The following is a 17,482-nucleotide window of genomic DNA, read 5'->3' as shown; positions in this document are numbered from 1 at the left end:
TTACTTACAGTTCATGTATTTCCAAGTGTCGCTATATCTGTTATAAGTTATATGCATAAAAACTTGATAAAATCTGAGAAACGTGATAAAAGAAACAAAAGAGCTTCCATTGAAAATTGATTGCAAGCTTAACCTCTTGTTCACCGCAGGCCGGCAGGCACGAAAGGAATAAAGTGATTTTAATAATCGACCTCATTAAGTCACGCAATATTAATTTGCCGTGACTATGGAGGTTACCAAAGGAAAGGGAGGGGTGGGTACTTGGTCTATGGATCATCCTACTTATTGGCTCATTAGAATACCATATGGAGAAGTGATATTTTTGGATTATAGAGGTGTCTTAATGAGGGTTTATGACCACTGAAAGAGGCATTTATAAGAAGAGGTTTTTTTTGCAGTATGTAGGTGAAAAAAGGCAATACTAATAGTTGGGTTTTGACACCAAGGGTTCCATTTCATCTTCATTTCAATCAAATTGAGGGTTTTTCTGTGGAGAACAAGTGATGAACCAAAATAACAGGAAGAAACCACTCTTAGTCCCATTCTCCTTTATTGTTAAAAAGCTGAATGTAGAAAAATGGTCTGGAATTTGCAGCCATCTCCCAACTACCAATCATCTCCTAAAGAAAAACAAACACCTTAAGATAATTTTCTCTTAAACCTCTTAGAATTGAGACGATTGGAAAGATCTAGAAATTTGATTCATAAATCCTTAGATATAAGAAATCAAAAGTGGAAAGCTGATTGTGACCAATCCTCCACTACAGTTTGAGCAGTTTAAACAACTTATTAATAAATTATTTCTTATCGCTCATGGCGATAATGGAATAATAATATATGTAACAAAATAATAATACTACTCTCTGTATTATTATACATATATCTACTATATCTCTATAATAGTCTATGTATTAAATATCATCTGTGAATTTCAGGGTTTACTAAAACATATCCTAGCCTGAATGCAGATGTCTCCTATTTTAAGACGTCTGCATACAGGCTAAACATATCGCCTTACTCTGGAGCTGATGTCTTGATATAATTTAATAACCTGCACATTTGACCTTATTACAAATGTAATGCCAATTGGGTTACTGGATGCATTTTCTTCATCTGTATTTCTATCAACTATTCTTGTACCTCTAGATAAATGCATTAGTGTTTAATTTATAATTTTTATTGATAAATATTATCTTTTGCCTAAAATTAAGGATTTTAAATGTTTTTAAACATCAATACAATGTAATACTTAAAGTAGTTGCAAACATATGAAACAAAATCTTATTTCCTTCTGCAAAATATAAAGTTTGCAGCAGCTTAAAAAGCTACTAACATTATCTGTAATAAGTTACAAACTAATACAAAATTGTCCTTTCTTTTTGTTGCTGGGTTCCCTGTATTGTTCATGTATTTTTCCCGCTGTTTAGTTCCCACGTTTAAGTCACATGATCTTTTCGAGTGTGCATGTAATGGTGAACGTCGGCAAACGTTGTAGTTGTATGTGATCCACTCGAAGTAATGACGGATGAGACGGATAAAGACGCGGACGATTGATGGAATTATGTACAAGCAAACAGGAGCGTCTTATTGGAGTGTTAGTTGAATTAAAGTCAGTGAACTAAAGTGAATCTTGCCTATTGAAACCGAGGGAATTGGAAATTGGCCCATACACTTTTTGCGATTTACATTTCACCTGTTATTTCCTCTCCAGGGTCAATTCCATATTTCAGGATGTTGCTTCCAGTAATGGAAGCCCATGCCATTTCTCTTGTATTGAAGGCCACTCCGATCTTTCCAAACTTATCCAAGCATATAACACCTCCCTTACCCCCAGTCTGCTCATTCATCCTATGTATTGCCTTCATACAAGCATCATGTGGTGTAGCACCATTTTCTATACTGTATATGACCTCTCTGGATAATAGCACTTTAAGCAAAGACTCACCATGGCCAGTGCAGGCAGCACCTGCCTGTTGATTGGCATAAGCACCTGACCCCACCAGGGGTGAGTCTCCAACTCTACCACACATCTTGTAGGATGTGCCCCCTGAGGAAATAAAGAAACAAAAGAACTTGCTATTACATTTTCAATGATTAAGTCAATCTGCTGTGATTTGTGTCAAATTAATTAATATTGTAAATAACTGGCCATGGATACTTCTCCTTCTCTGAGTCATAAACTGAGTTTTACTGATTTTGTGTTAATTTGTCTTTAATATGTTTAAAAATATATTAAGACAATTGAAACCTTCCCTGGTTGAAAAATTAATTCATATTAAGCTTTCAGCTGCCAACCTGCAGCCTTTGACGAATGATTAAAAAGATGAGTTTGCATGCCTGGTTTGAGCCTTTGTTGCAATGCTTGACAACTCTGACATTTCTGACAGTATCACAAACACACTGCAAAATGGTAAGACGCAAGCTTGTAATACAAGAAGCTTATGATAAATGACAGTGTCACATGCAATATTTAGTTCATTACCTGTTGAATTGCTGACGGCAATATGGCCATTAGTATCCATGGCAACTACTCCTACAGTATCATGTCCTTCCGGCTGTGTATTCTTGTTCTCCTGAGACACTTTTTCAACAGCTGTGTCCTTTCTGTCACGGTCCACTTCCTTTTTAAGATTTTCACGTTTTAACTTTTCCTTCACATAAATTTGGTGTGAACGATCACTGATTAATGAACTGGGATCCTCCAAAACAGGAATTCCTACATCTCTTGCAAACTTCAGAGCACCTTCTCCAGCCAGCATACAGTGAGGTGTGTCTGTCATCACTTTACGTGCCAGAGAAATGGGATTAGCAATGTTCTGGACACATGCCACTGCTCCTTGATAGAAAAACAGAGAAAAAAGTCAGGTTTGATAAATACAGTCAAACTTTCTATGCAAGAAAGAGGCATGCCCTTATTATGGGCTATGCAAGATTGGCCGCTCAATTCGACAGGGTAGTATGTTATACCTGAGGGGTAAATTTTTCTACATTCTTGATGAATCTAGATTATTGTGGAACCTGGTTCATATGCACACCAAAGGGACACAACAAAATCCTAGGGGGGTGGGGAAACTCCCCTATAAAAAGGAGGGGGGTGCTTGTACTTATACTGTTTTCAGCTCAACACCCTATAGCCTAATCACTGTGGACTTTTTGAGGCTAAACATCCTAAGAGTTACCAAAACTCTGCTTTTAAAAAAGAGAGTTTTGGTACCTCTTAGGAAATTTAGCCTCAAAAGGTCCACAGTGATTAGGCTATAGGGTGTTGAGCTGAAAACAGTATAACAGGAAATAATGTGTTGTTTTAGAATTGGTAACTCTTGGACTTACGTGTAAACCACAAGACTGAATTTAATACAGAATCACACACCTCCGACGGAATAGAACGAAGTGACAACTCTTAATGTCAATGCAACGAGAACACAACGAGTACAAAGTTCCAACATGGCGGTCTCTCCTGCAGTTGAGCGCGTTTTTTTTTGTTTTCTCTACACATGCGCCGAACGTACACCGCAGGTTAATAGTATCGCAGTGAGGCTAGGTTGCTAGTCACCAGATTCCACAACTTAAGGTGAAAAAAATTTCAAGCCATACCCAAAAAAAAAGGTTGGATCTTGGTACCTATTCGGTTTTTTTTTCAAAATTTCCGATGAGCACCCCCTGTCCTTTTTATATGGGATTCCCCCCTCCCCGTGGACAAAATGTCTGTGTTATTCAGGTGTCTATTATTATTAAGCTCTCAGACACACGTTTGGTCAAGTTAAAGACTGAACGGAATGATTATTTTAATGCCATGACTTCAAACTAAACAAACTTATAACGTACATAATGCTTGCAGTAAAAGTAAATGTTCTTGTCAGTTTGGGTTGTGATGATGTGATCATGTGTGGAACAGGCCATGAGAGTCTTACAGACTCAGCAGTGCAGCACATACATTAAGAGCTATCCATCCCTCAGGGGGAGGGACTCTCATAAAAAAAAGGACAGGGGTGCTCATTGTACCTTTTAGGGGTTGGTACCTCTAAGGGTGTTCAGCCTCAAAAGGTCCACAGCAGGAGTTTTTGCTGCACTTTTTAAGGTGTAGACCCAAAAAAATATGACAGGCGACAATGTATTGTTTTAGAGTTGTAGGGGGACAGGGGGCGGAAGCCCGGGAGAATAGGGGGCATGAGGTGGGATAGGAAAGGATGGGAAAGAGCGGGAGGTGGGATGTGTTTTAAGTCTCCCTATTTACAGGGGATGGGAGCAACAGGAGTTGGGAGATAAAGGTACGGGAAGCGGGAGGGCGGGGCATGGGAAGCAGGAGGTTCTGATCCCCTGTTCCCCACACAGAATTGGTACCTTTTAGGGGTAAATTTGAATTTTAAATTGAAGCTACTCCCACAAAACAGGATCTTGGTACCTCTTAGGGGTTCTGTTCAAAACTTCTGACAAGCATCCCCGTCCTTTTTAGATGGAAGTCTCCCCATGGCTATCCCTTTGGACATCTGCTATTGCATACACTTATTGACACTTAGTTATGCTCTCAGCCAGTGCCAACAGTACATTTCCAACCTTAAGCAGACAATTTAATCTGCTGAAGGGAGTTTCGAATTAACGGGGTCCAGCTGTTAAAGTAATTTTAACCAAAAAGATTCCTTGTTATAGTTCTTTTACAGCATTAGACATTTAGAAGTAAAGTACAATTAACTTGCCAGTGTTTAAAGTTTGGCCATTCATAATCATAGCATCAAGTTCAACAGTTCCTTCTTCTGTAAGGTAAGATCCACGCCCTGCATTTAAAACTTCACTGTCCTCCATGCTCCGTGTGGCAGCTTCTACAGCATCTAATGCACTTGCTCCCTTAATTAAGATAGAAAAATACAATTCAACACAATTGAATAATCAATACGAACAGGTTTTGTTTTATTCAAGATCTGGCATAAATCTGAAAGCCAAGAGAATGAGGTGTACTTGTCCAAAATGTGATGGTTCCACGTTGATCCACTAGAGCTACCGATATAATGGATAAGCCTACACCTTAATCCGCATGATTATGTAAATTTATCCAAATTTTACCCATCCCTCCTAATTATGATTCCTTTCTTTAACTACCAACTAAGACTGTAAGTATAAAATAAAGGCCACACATGAAAACTAAGCTAGGGCATCTTTTAAAAGAACATATGATTACTTTATAAGAAAGAAACTCATAAACTATTAACAAAAGCTAACTGCCTCGGGGTACAGCCTGGTAAATCTTACTTCTAGGAGAACGCCATATCCAATCTTGACTGCTTCTGTTACAGCACAAAGAACTTGTTCTCTCCTTGATGTTGATATGTTTCCTGCTCCTCCGTGAACAATTATACATGGTTTGAATGGTGTCCTGGTTTCAGCCATTGCAATGGGGAAATTCGTATCTCAAAATCGGGAAAAATGGGTCAGTCCCGATGTGCGCTCTGATGATCTTCTGGGCCTCGGGACATGACACGTAGGCTTACATCAAGCACTACCTGTTTCCAAGCTCCAACATGGCGGACGACCTTGTACAGGCAGGTGGACAAGAAATTCAAGAGTACTTTGATGCCGCAGTAAATGTAGCAAAGCAGGCAGGACAGGTAATTAAATAACACGCATTTACGTATTTTCTTCTTGTATTTTGCTCAGTTAAACTGTGCAATTATTGTGGAAATTGCTGTTGTGGCGCACTGCTGGCACTGCTGGGCAACTGGTTCATTCTTTCTTCGCACGGTTTTCAATCGTTAATAATACCGCTATTGTATAGCTGTCACTTATTTTGTCACTTTTTTCTTATATGTTGCACACGATTGACGTGAGTAAATTAAGTAAACAGGGCAGAAGAATTTTAATAAGGCAGGCAATTTAATAAAACTGGTTTTAAGCTTAAATAATTTTAAATAAAAAAATAAAATAAGCTTCAATAAATTGTCGTCGAACAATGAACATTTCTCGACTGACTTATAAAAAGGACGTAACTTAAAGTACATAGTGCAAGACAGTGTTTCTCAGGCTTTTTAAAACTACAGTTTTCTGACTGCAGGGTTTATTTCTCAGCAGAATTTTAAAAATAAGCTTAAATATGCAAGTCATGAAAAGTACACAGAGCAGAAGTTTCTAAGTTATTTTGGTAACTAAGAAAGTTAATGCTGTTCTGTATTTTAGAATGATGAAACGTTTTCAACTCTGTTTACTGTTAAAAAAATTATCAACCAAGGAAAATCTCTTGACCAGTGAAAAACAATGAGTAGAACTTACACCCGTTTTCAGTGTTACGTGCATAGGCAACATCTTTTGACCATCTTTTGACATGCCATCTATATCAACATGCTATGTAAATGGCTGAAAGACCGTTAAACTGCATGTTTACTGATTTACGAGATAATTAAAACGATTATAGTGTAGTTGATCAGCTCTCAATAGTGAATTCCAGTAGAATTGGGCGACTACCGCTCATTTAATATTTGAAAGATGTAAACACTCAAAATAGTCGATTTATCTCTCAGAGAATGACTTCTTGATACTCCTAGCCCTAGTTTGATGTCAAATAAATCCATCCCTCATGACTAAAAGTTGAGTTCGACCATAAAGAAGTCAGGCCCAGTTCAAACGTTGCGCTTCTGCCATGCTGAACTTGATTGCAATTTGGTTCAATTATGGCACGGCAGAAAAACAACAGTACTCTGATTCAGAAGTCATGCCAGAGTTGAACCAAATTCAGAATTTACTGATGCCTTGTAACAATTCTCCTCCTAACTCCCTGTGGGAACGTAATCCCGCCAAAATATTTATTTAATAAAATTTATGAATTTTGTTTGGCGTGACAGAAGCACGACATTTGAATCGCTGCCGTGCCAGAGTCGTGTAGCACAGCAGAGCTTCTTGAACTTAATAACTTGTTGATCTTAATTCAAAAGTTTGATTCAGACACCGTGCTTCTGCCATGCTTTTCTCATGCCTTTGTCGCACGTAATTCGTGAATTTAGTCCGGTATGGCAGAAGCACAATGTCCGAACTGGGCCTTAGTTGTGCTTACATTTTTGGTATAGGCCAGGGTACATAGCATGTTGAGAGATGGCATGTTGAAAGATAGTTGCTATGCATGTAACACTGAAAGTGAGTGTAATAAATGACACTGACAATAAGTTCCAAACCCCACCATCCATCCCTCCCTCCTAGGGCATTTGCAAATGCCCTACGGTATACTTGTGCAAATCCCCAGAATGAAGCTTTAGGAAGACTGCAAGTATCTGACCCATGGAACAAGGTCAAAATTCTCTTTTTCTGATTGATGATGGATGCAATTATAATTGTTCAAAATAAGTGGATCTTAACTGTAACTATGGTTTTTGCAACCAGCTAGTACACCTTCGGAAGGTAATAAAACTTAACAAACATTGCAACAAATGGCATTCCATTTTGTTGGGGACTTAATGTCCATGTTTCAATGTCTGACTACCAGTGATAAGAGAGCTTTGCAACCAGCACGTGCACGCAGTGGCAGAATCTGATCTCTTTTAAAGATTCTAATTGAACAACTATGTACACTCAGGTGTTTGATTACAACACTGATTGATTTAGTGTCAATTCTGGACTGACTAGTTCTCAACTTATTTTTTTTACTTGAGTTGACTGTGAAAATTTTGCTGATTTGAATCATTTTTATAAAGTAATGGAAAAACGTATACATGTAACTTAACCAAATCCAGGGCTTGCAGCTGTCTGGTGGTGACACTACTTCAATGATTTAAGGTTAATTTCACCCTCCCCTCACAACTTAGCATCTTGCTAGGTTTGGTATCAGTTTGGCAGTTAGCCTGCATTCATATCTCTTGGTGGAGAAAGGGGGAGCTACCTTAGGTGGTTCCCCGAGCTTCCAAGGGGGACAAAAGCCTCAGAAGTTGGGGAGGGGGGTTTCCATATTTAAGCTATTAATATGGGTATGGGCTGCTGTGAAGGGTATTATCTTTAGGCAGTTTACTTTTAGAGGACAATTACGAAATGAAACTGGAATTTGTAGAGGGGTGGGGTGAGGGTCAAACCAAAGCCCTTCCATGGGGATGATGGTTATTTCCTAGGCCAATACATTTTACTCAGTAGATCAAATGAGTTGTAAAGCTTCTCTGATATTTGGCATTTTTTTAATTGCTTAAATCTGTAACACTAGTAGACTAAGTGTTATATTCAAATTTTGCCTGGTTTTTACCATTCTTAGGTTGTGTTAGAAGCTTTTCATAAGGAAAAGGCCATTGACACAAAGACTTGTGGAACTGATTTGGTTACAGAAACAGACAAATATGTTGAGGAATTAATTATTGGAACTCTACTGGAAAAATTTCCAACTCACAGGTATTTGCTTCTTTCTGAATGATTTTTTGAGAGCTGTACAAGGTGAATGTGGGCCTGAAGTCTTGAATGTATGGACTGAGCATAGCAAAGTTCATACATGACCAGGAACCATTACTATCCCAGTATGGCCCTAAGATATCATGGTCAATGAGAGAATTATTAAAATACTCAAAATGTTTAGAACAAAACCCAGCAAGATCTCGTGTACTGAAAAGATACTGTGTAAACTTCTGTTCTTATTGAGAGCTGACTTAACATTTTCTTACTGGGGTTGGTTGTCAAGGAAAAAGAAGGAAAAGGAAGTTGGAAGAGAAAGAGGAAGAATCTCTAATGTGCAAGTTAATTCTTTTAGAATAAAGTACCAGAAAACTGCAAGAAAATCAGGCAAGATCATTCGCAACAATGCCCAGTGCAATGCTTATAATGCTTAAAACTGGAACATATTATTTGTACCTAGTTGCCCTACAAAGAGTCACTGGAAATTCGATAATTGAGAGAGGGGGAATTCTCAAAAGTCAAAACATTTTGAAGGATAGTATGATGTTTCAATTCCCAGATGAGTTGGTGGATTGAAAAAACAAATAACCCCACTGTGGAGAGTAACATGATATTTTCTGGAGTGACATGTTTAAAACTATAGCATGCCACATTTTTATGACTTAGCTTTATAGGTGAGGAGTCTGCAAGTGCTGGGAAGAAAAGCACTCTCACAAACAACCCAACATGGATAATTGATCCAATAGATGGTACAACTAACTTTATTCACAGGTGAGAAAGGAGGCTACTTTTTCTACAGTTATTAAAATCATGTAATCAGTTGCCATTCTGATAGCATCCCATTTAACCCCCTGGACCCAGTTGTTCAAAATCTCTATCTAGCATGCAGTTGTCTGTCTCTGTTGTTATTGATTACAACAGAATTTCACAGAAGCTGAAGGGGAAGTTTTCACATTCCTTGTTTCATTCATATTGCACTGAAAACAACTTCTCTGTAGATTTTGTTTGAATTTTTCTTCTTCTAACCCCAAGTTAACCCAGGAGACATGGTGGCCTCATGGTTAGTGTGCTTGTCTCCAGATCAAGCTGTCCAGGTTTGAGCCCTGGCTGGGGTCATTGCATTGTGTTCTTGGGCAAGACACTTTACTCTCACAGTGCCTCTCTCCACCCAGGGATATAAATGGGTACCAGCGAACTTAATGCTGGGGGTGACCCTGCAATGGACTAGCATCCCATCCAGGGGTGAGCGGAAATACTCCTAGTCGCTCCATGCCACAGGAACTGGGATAAGCTCATTCGGAGGTGGGTTAAGTTTAACCTGCTGTTTAACCTGATTTTAGCAGTGACTTTGAACAACAGAACCAACACTTAAACTTTAACCTTGTGTTAAAGTTTGTACTAGATTTAACCTGAGGTTAGGACCTATGTTATCCTCTTTTGAACAGCTGGGTCTTGATTCCTAACTAATCTGTTAGTACTCTTTTATAAGGAATCCAAGTGGTGGAGTCAAAACTGAGTCGAGGGCTCTGATGCATTAAAACTAAAGTCTCCCTTTGCTGACATCAGTCCAGTGATTAATCAGCTCTGCACTCCACCCCACCCTCCAGTGTCCCACTTCTCTCCCATCTTACGCCTGCTACAGAGGCTAATAAGGAGGCTTAGGATTCTTGTTTGTTTTTCAGGTATCCTATGGTGGCAGTATGTATAGCCTTAGCTGTTAACAAGCAGGTATTTTTAAATATGCCTAGACCTCTCTATTATGTACACTTCAGGCTGCGGGGGTTTCATTAGGGGCTTGGCACCGGTAAATTGACTGTTGAGAGGGTTGTCCAATACACTCAAAGTGAGTTGATTCATTTAACGTTGTAGTCAACTCTACTTTGCAGAAGTTATGTTGTGTCATGAGGCCCTATGCGCCAACTTGGCGCCAGGGGACAGGCGAAGGTGATGTCGTGAAGAACAAAATGAAGTCGTCTAATGTTGCAGCATTCTCTGCTTATACACAGAGAGGACTTGACTCACTTTGAGTGTATTGGACATGGATGGGTTGTGAGGATGATTTTGCCCACCTGGTTTGCATATATGGAGTTTTTGCTATAAAGAGGTTTTCAGTTTTAAAGGTTTTGCCCACCTGTGAAAACCATTGTAAACTATTATTTAATGCAGTCCCTGCACGATGAAAAGTCTCCATCTATAATGCGGATACCTCTATAAGGTGGACAGTCAACCCTGCTGGGTAGAATTGAGGTGTTTTATTCATTCAATCATTGAACTTCTAGATCATTAAATAAAATCACTAATTAAATAAAATGACATGATGGAGTCACCCTTCTTTGTTGATAAATGTATTCATAATTTGTCATTCTCTATTGGATATTATGTCTTTTCTTTGACTGCTATAGGTAGAGATTGGAGTAGTATTCAACTCTATAACAAATGAGATGTACACAGCAAGGCGAGGCATGGGTGCATTTTGTAATGGAAAGCAAATTCATTGTTCAGGTGTTACAGGTAAATAATGTGGTCATCACTGTTTGATTTGAATTGCCACAATTATGGACAAGTTGGGAATGATGTTAAAGGTGGAAGGTTCACCCAAAGTTTTGAAAGTTTTAAGTTCCTCTATGACAGAACCAGATATGTGCTTGCAAGAAAACTTAGTGATTGGTCTTCTACACGGCCATCTTGAATGAAACATTGTGGAGTGCTACCTGTTTCTTTAAAACTAAACTTCCGAGAAGGTTCATTTTAAACTGGGGTGTATATTGTGTTGGACCCCCCAAGAAGAAGCTGTTTGTGTTCTGGGGAAGTGAGCCCAAGACATCCTAGGGACTCCAGATGCCTTTGGTATTCATTCTGTCTTATAAGTTCCTGGCCCTGGTTTAAAAATCCTGGATCTAGCACTGAATTGAATTATCCATACCCCTTCCTTGACAGATATTTTGGTTTTACCCCTTCACCCCTGGGGAAATTCCAGTTTGTACTTTCCCGTAGTAACTTTGACTTTTAAATTCTCCCTGACCTCCCTCTTGGCATTTTCAATGATTTTTCTTGGGTTGGGTATGTGTATTTTCTGGAACTGAACATTATAGAAGATAAGGAGTCATGCAGTTTCTTGAAAGAACTACAAAGTCAGAGTCCTGTTCCTTCTTCTCTCTCCTGGTCACACAACTCTGGACATGATGGTGTCTGTGGTGTGAGCTGGATTGACAAAGATCAAAGAAATGCACAGGGTAGTTAAGAGGGCTGTCTATTTTTCAAGTGCCAAACTCTACAACCCAGCGACTATAACACTGACTTCGACTTCATTTAAAGCCTTTCAGCGCATGTGTCACTGTTGCCACTTAGTTTAATGGCTATTCCTATTGATCAATGGGAAGTAGTCTCTTGAAGCATTTGGACAGTCTTCCCTAGGGATTGTTCAGTCTCATGTCTGTTGTTATGTGACTTTTATCTGCAGATCTAAGCAATGCTCTTGTCATTACTGAAGTGGGTTCATCCAGAGAACCAGAAATCATAGATGTAAAGATGAAGAACCTTAGAAGACTTTTAGAGAAACCTGTTACAGTTCATGGGTAAAGATATATTAGACTTTGGTATTTTACAAACAGTGTAGGATATGTATCAAATTATTGGTTAAGGCTTTACTGAGCTGACTCAAAACTGTGATCATGAAGGATATGCCCAACCTACAAGCCAGCAAGCCAAAATTGCAAGACCATCAAACAGTCACGTGAGGCTCACAAGATAATTTTGGACACAAATGAAGATAAACTCACACTTTGTTTATCCCAATGCAAGTAAATTTACCATGATGGTTTTGTTTATGGTATCTGTCAGATATTACATTTTATACTATGTAACATGTAGTTAATATGTGACTATTCAATTTACACTGTCTTGAAAGACCTTGTAGCGACACGAGTGTGATGTTAAGGCCTGTCCTAATGGGAAATGTTTGGCGACCAAACATCCTCAAACATTGTTTGGTGACCAAACATGCTGATGTTGATGTGAGTGGCCAAATGGTTAAAACACGTTTGATCAAACACAGATCAAACTATGGATACAAACCGCTGAGCAAGCATGGTACGCATGCGCACGCCAAACATGTTTGATACGGCTGGCCAAACGAACAAAACATTGCCCATCAAACAAGAGAGCAAAAGAAATGTTTTAAGTTGTTTGATCGCATGTTTGATGGCGTTCAAATTTTATCAAACACGACCAAACACAACCAAACACGATCAAACAGCACCAAACAAGGTGGCCAAACGGTAAAATGTTCGGTCACCAAACAATGCTCGATGGTGTTTGGTTGCCAAACATTTCCCGTTTGGACAGGCCTTTATGAGCTAACTTTACCTGCAGATGCTATAGGGAAAATAAATAAGAGTTCAAAGCCTTTCTGATTCTTTGATTTATTGTCGATTTTATTTCAGCATACGAATGCAGGGATCAGCAGCCATTAACTTGTGCACTTTAGCAAGTGGTGGGGCAGATGCGAGTTATGAGTTTGGACTTCATGTCTGGGATTTTGCTGCAGCTGGATTAATAGTTGAAGAAGCTGGAGGAGTGGTGCTAGATCCTTCAGGTGAATAATGAGATGTCTGGTTGTCTTTCTGTAGCATGCACACTATAAGCTAGCTCAACAGAATTTAGATTTTCAAAAGGAACATTGTTTGTGTGTGTGTGTGTGTGTGGGGTCCCCCACTAATTTGCCGATGGACAGGCACCCTAGTGGAATATTTATGAAAAGGAAACATCCTCAAGGAAAGTGAGCCACTCTACCCCACTTAGGAGCTATTCACAGGTCTTCTCCTGAGGTACATGTAGGCTTTAGCAATTGGTGTAATTTGAAAGTTCATTCAATTCAGAATTTTTTCATGAATTTCATGTGTTGGCTATATTTGTGCCTTAATTCAGATGTTTTATTTCTCCCAGACCAACACAAGTTTTGTCCTTCCTTTGTTTTGGCATTGCTATGTTAAGCAATTGTTGGCTTAAAAAACTCACACCACTTTGGCATCCAACCTGGAGAAACTTTCTCACTCATGCTTTTCCTATACTTCACGTCAGCTATATCTGCTGGCTTGGGAGTTTTGATTGGTTCATTGGATTGACTGTAATAGACCATTTTACAGTTGTCTGCTCAGTGTCCTGGCCTTTGGATGGCAGCGAGGCTGGAGTTGACCTTGTTTTGATACAGACCTCACTGCTTTTGTTGTGTAAAACAAGTTGTTCTGATGCTAACTAGGTGCATTTACATGACAAGAGCAGTGAGGTCTGTATCAAAACAAGGTCAACTCCAGCCTCGCTGCCATCCAAAGGCCAGGTGACTCTGCAGACAACTGTAAAATGGTCTATTTGCAATTGGTCAGGGTGGTTCCTTTGATTTGGTTTTAAGACACTCCTTATAATCAAGACTGTGCCACAGTACATTAAGTTTTCTAGTAATTGTTTGGCCTTCATACAAATAACAAATTTTAATGTGGTTTATGTACTAGGTAAACCAGTGGACTTAATGGCACGTCGTGTATTAGCTGCCGCAACCAACGAGCTTGCCCAAGAGCTTTCTCAGTACCTTGACAGCATAGATTTGCCAAGAGACTAGGAGGTTGATCTGTTTTAGTTGGTATTGGAACATTATAATTCTAGTAGTGTGAGGTCATGTCATTCTTTTGCGTACTGTGGCTCACCTCACTGCATGTGCGTGACTGATGATGTGAATTCATTATAATCAATATCCTTGCAACAGCTAGAGTTTTCAAAAATCATACATAATTATAGGGTTGGTGTAGTTTGGTAATTCAATTCATTCTTGGTCACATTTTAGCTTAACAAAAAATCATTTATTCATAAATATTTTTATTTTCTGGTAAAAAGGTATCTTGAAGCAAAGGTTTTAGTCAAGTTGACTAGAGGTCACGACCTAAATTGCCTGACATAATTTTGTAACTTTTATATACAGTATATATTACTACAGCTAGCAAATTATTTTTATTACTAGTATTTACTAGTAATAAATGTTTAGAATGACAATTGTAAGAATAAACACATACTTAACAGAATTTACTAGTGTTTTATTTGTTTCCAAAATCTCCTGTGTTTGTTGAAACTCCTGACACTTAGTTTGAATGAGAAGTAAGAGTTATACTATAGTTAACAGAGTAAAGCTAACTGTAGACTAACTAGCCTGTGTGACAGGCTGTAGAAGGGGAGGGAAGGGGTCAAAATGAGCACAGGAGGATCAAGCATGCTTTGAGGAGGGATGGCCTGCATCCCCTACCCTCATGCGCTTTGTGTGCTTGATCCTCCCGCTTTCTGTGCACTCGTCTTTCCCCTTTCCCTTCCCTTCCGACGCCTACCACACAGGCTATGAACTAACTGGTGTGTCGTTCAGACTTTGCACACCAAGTCTGTTAGCTGTCAGATGCATCATTACCATAGCTACGAGTACTGACAATAGTGTTAACCTATACAGCTAAAGTTGAGCTTACTGGTACGCTCTGACAGTAGGTTTTGATATGAAATATTTAACTATCAAGTTATCCCCAGCCATTTTATACTTCCATTTCATTTTTTCAAAATATTTTTTTTTACAATAAAATTATTACATCTACTGGTAAGTAAAAAGGTCACTTGCCTTGCCAGTATGGTTTGAGGATTGTGATATGGTTTTTTTTTTCTAATCAGTAAATGCAGATGAATGCTTGGATAATTTTGAAAGTAAATTTGTGACAATTACTCCCATGGTAAATTCACATCTTTATTCACTTATCACAATTATTGTGCCTTCTCATAACACAAACTCTGAAGTTCAAAACCTAGCCTGCAGAACAGGCGTAATTTTTTTCAAAACCTAACAAACAATTCATTTTTGTTGCTGTCAATCATAATTACAACGACAACCAACCAACTGTGAAATAAAGAAACAAACAACAAAGTTTGAAATCTACTAATCATAACCCCTTTTAGACCCATTAAAGGGAACTTGTTTCCTGACAAGTCTGCTAAGATGACTGACAGCAGCAAAACATGAAACTGTTGATTGAGAAGAGTTCATGTATTATTGAAGAGCCTAGTAAATGACCCTTGGCCAGCCTTTTTTTATTTATTAATAGACTTCACATCACCTGGTGGGATGTTGAATGAGAGTACTTTATTTTGGTAGCCATTCAATTCATGGTTTTGCAACTCTAGTTCAATACTTCCCTGCTAAAGCAAAGGCAAGCTACACTTTAGTGTTCCCCTTCAATATAAGCTCTCGTAGTATGACCAACTGGCACTATTAGTGACAACTAGCAGAATGAGACCTCCCCTTTGTGAATAACAAAATAAATAAATATGAACTCTGATAGTTGTAACCAATGGACATAACTTGTGAAAGAGTGATAATATCATTTTGTGGTTTATACCAGTCCTATTTAATTTGTAACACCTATTTAAATTCTTTTCATATCACTGGATGTAGGATTTTCAAACATGTCTAACCAAATTGACATTTTCATTGTAAAACTCCGTAGTAATAATTATTGTATATCTACATGTAACAGTAGTTTTTTTTCTAGTTTGTAATCAATTTGTTAAATGTGCTTCACACTACAAAACACAATAAATTATATATGTATATATATTTACAAATTTCTTGTCTACTCCAGCATTGCTCAAAATATTGTTTCATCTTCTCTGCTGTGTAGAAAATAACATTCATTTGATATGTTTCGAAATTACAATATAATTTATTAATAGAAAAACAAATTTCATTTATCAAGTGTTCCCTGGTAGCTCTTGAGATCCTTCAATAAATGCTCCTAATACTGACAGTTTCTTATGGAATGGTCTTGCCTGACAAGTGTAAGAGCCAGTAAAAGTTTTCTCTCCTTGACTGCTATCATCATCAATGTTGTCCAATAAAACTTCTGAGTCCCCTTTAGTTCCTGTAAATGACATTCTTCTAGTTCTTAAATTTTCAGGTATATGTGTAAGCTTTGAGGATGAACAGCAATGAATAGCGCCAATATCGATAGGGTGTGCCTCTGTGTTGAAGACATATCCTGCTGATCCAGTGTTACACGATGGTGACAGAGAAGGTTTTATTTGATGATCCACTGAACCATTGCTCTGATGAATAAAATTGTGCTCATCGAATAAGAGATACAAGTACTTAGTTGTTTCTGCTAAGAAAAAAGATTCCATTCTATCTTCTTTTTCATGTGTTTTTACATCTTTTATCTGAAAGAAAAGTTGGCAAACTGTGTAAGTACACTGTAAATTTGCTGGGCTGGGTATGTTTTCACAGGTTTGAAAGCTATGTGAGAATTCAGACTGAACATTGTAAAATGGGAATAGTGTTAAAGGTCTTGGGCAAGACTAGGATAGCAAAAGGTAAAATTTAAATCTTACTTTTAAACAAGATGATGATAGATTATGAGCAGTAATGCACTGAAGCCTTTTCAGAGTGTAGTGCATCAAAATGTTGGCACTATATTTGCCCAGTTGTTTCATCAATTCACTGGTACCCATTATATGCGTACTGATTAGTACAAATCTATTTGTGTTTTGGCTACCACTAGGCTACTCACTATCTGTTCTATTGCAGATACATGTAGTAAGTAGCCTAGCAGTGTGTGGTTGTGAACAAAATGATGGCCACTTCTTTGGGTTTTCGAAGCGTCGGTGAAGAGGATTTTGTAAGATTGACTCGGGCTTATGACAGAAATTGTGAGCTCATAATCTAATTATTGTTAAGTAGAGAGGCACCAAGAGAAAGTTTTGTTTCTTCCCTAAGAATGCAAGACAATACTGATAATATTAGAAGGCCATTGTTCCTCCCACAGGAAAGTTTGTACTCAATCTGAGAGGTAAGTATACTTGTACTAAAGGCAGTTAAGAACAATGGTTGGACTCACTGTGGCATATCCACATGGTGTTCTAGCACTATGTTCTATTGATTCCAACATATCCCTTCCTACTTCTAGGAAATAAGGATCCTGTGTTGCACGGTACAGGTACATGGCACTTTCAATCAACTCTGTAAAACAAATTGACATTAGTTGAGAACAAAGAGCTATTACAGGCAAGCAGTACATGCAGTGTGCACAATTTGTACCAAGGATTCTGAAGCTGTTGCCCT

The 17,482-nt window shown here is 38.4% G+C and overlaps 3 protein-coding genes across 5 annotated transcripts in view; 1 reads left to right on the top strand and 2 right to left on the bottom strand.

The window, feature by feature from the left end:
• Positions 1-533: 533 nt before the first annotated feature.
• LOC110053216 (isoaspartyl peptidase/L-asparaginase-like) lies at positions 534-5,460 on the bottom strand. 2 transcript variants are annotated; one of them, XM_020759426.2, is made up of 5 exons: positions 5,245-5,458; positions 4,695-4,842; positions 2,483-2,836; positions 1,946-2,047; positions 534-620 (listed from the first exon to the last, which is right to left on the bottom strand). In XM_020759426.2, the coding sequence occupies exons 1-5, from the start codon at positions 5,380-5,382 to the stop codon at positions 607-609; spliced, it is 756 nt and encodes a 251-aa protein (XP_020615085.1). In that variant the 5' UTR covers positions 5,383-5,458; the 3' UTR covers positions 534-606. The 2 variants fall into 2 exon arrangements, with proteins under 2 accessions (XP_020615085.1, XP_020615084.1); XM_020759425.2 differs by having other exon boundaries at positions 534-2,047; positions 5,245-5,460.
• Positions 5,461-5,477: 17 nt separating this feature from the next.
• Positions 5,478-15,990, top strand: LOC110053217 (inositol monophosphatase 1-like). The gene is made up of 8 exons (XM_020759427.2): positions 5,478-5,600; positions 8,216-8,349; positions 9,013-9,117; positions 10,029-10,074; positions 10,749-10,857; positions 11,807-11,921; positions 12,789-12,940; positions 13,854-15,990. The coding sequence occupies exons 1-8, from the start codon at positions 5,514-5,516 to the stop codon at positions 13,958-13,960; spliced, it is 855 nt and encodes a 284-aa protein (XP_020615086.1). The 5' UTR covers positions 5,478-5,513; the 3' UTR covers positions 13,961-15,990.
• Positions 14,409-17,482, bottom strand: part of LOC110053215 (ER degradation-enhancing alpha-mannosidase-like protein 2) — an 11,261-nt gene continuing 8,187 nt past the window's right edge. For both annotated transcript variants that reach the window (XM_020759423.2, XM_020759424.2), the window contains 2 exons: positions 17,259-17,380; positions 14,409-16,581 (listed from right to left, as the gene is read on the bottom strand). In XM_020759423.2, the coding sequence (XP_020615082.2) occupies positions 16,117-16,581; positions 17,259-17,380 (587 nt within the window). In that variant the 3' untranslated portion in view covers positions 14,409-16,116. The remainder of the gene's footprint in view (positions 16,582-17,258; positions 17,381-17,482) is intronic.

This window comes from Orbicella faveolata, unplaced genomic scaffold (genome assembly GCF_042242905.1).
Source record: "Orbicella faveolata isolate gen_17 unplaced genomic scaffold, um_ofav_v1 contig_3, whole genome shotgun sequence".
Classification (NCBI taxonomy): Eukaryota; Metazoa; Cnidaria; class Anthozoa; order Scleractinia; family Merulinidae; genus Orbicella; species Orbicella faveolata.
The sequence above is the reverse complement of the archived record's forward strand: the minus strand, read 5'-3'. Positions and strand labels throughout refer to the sequence as shown.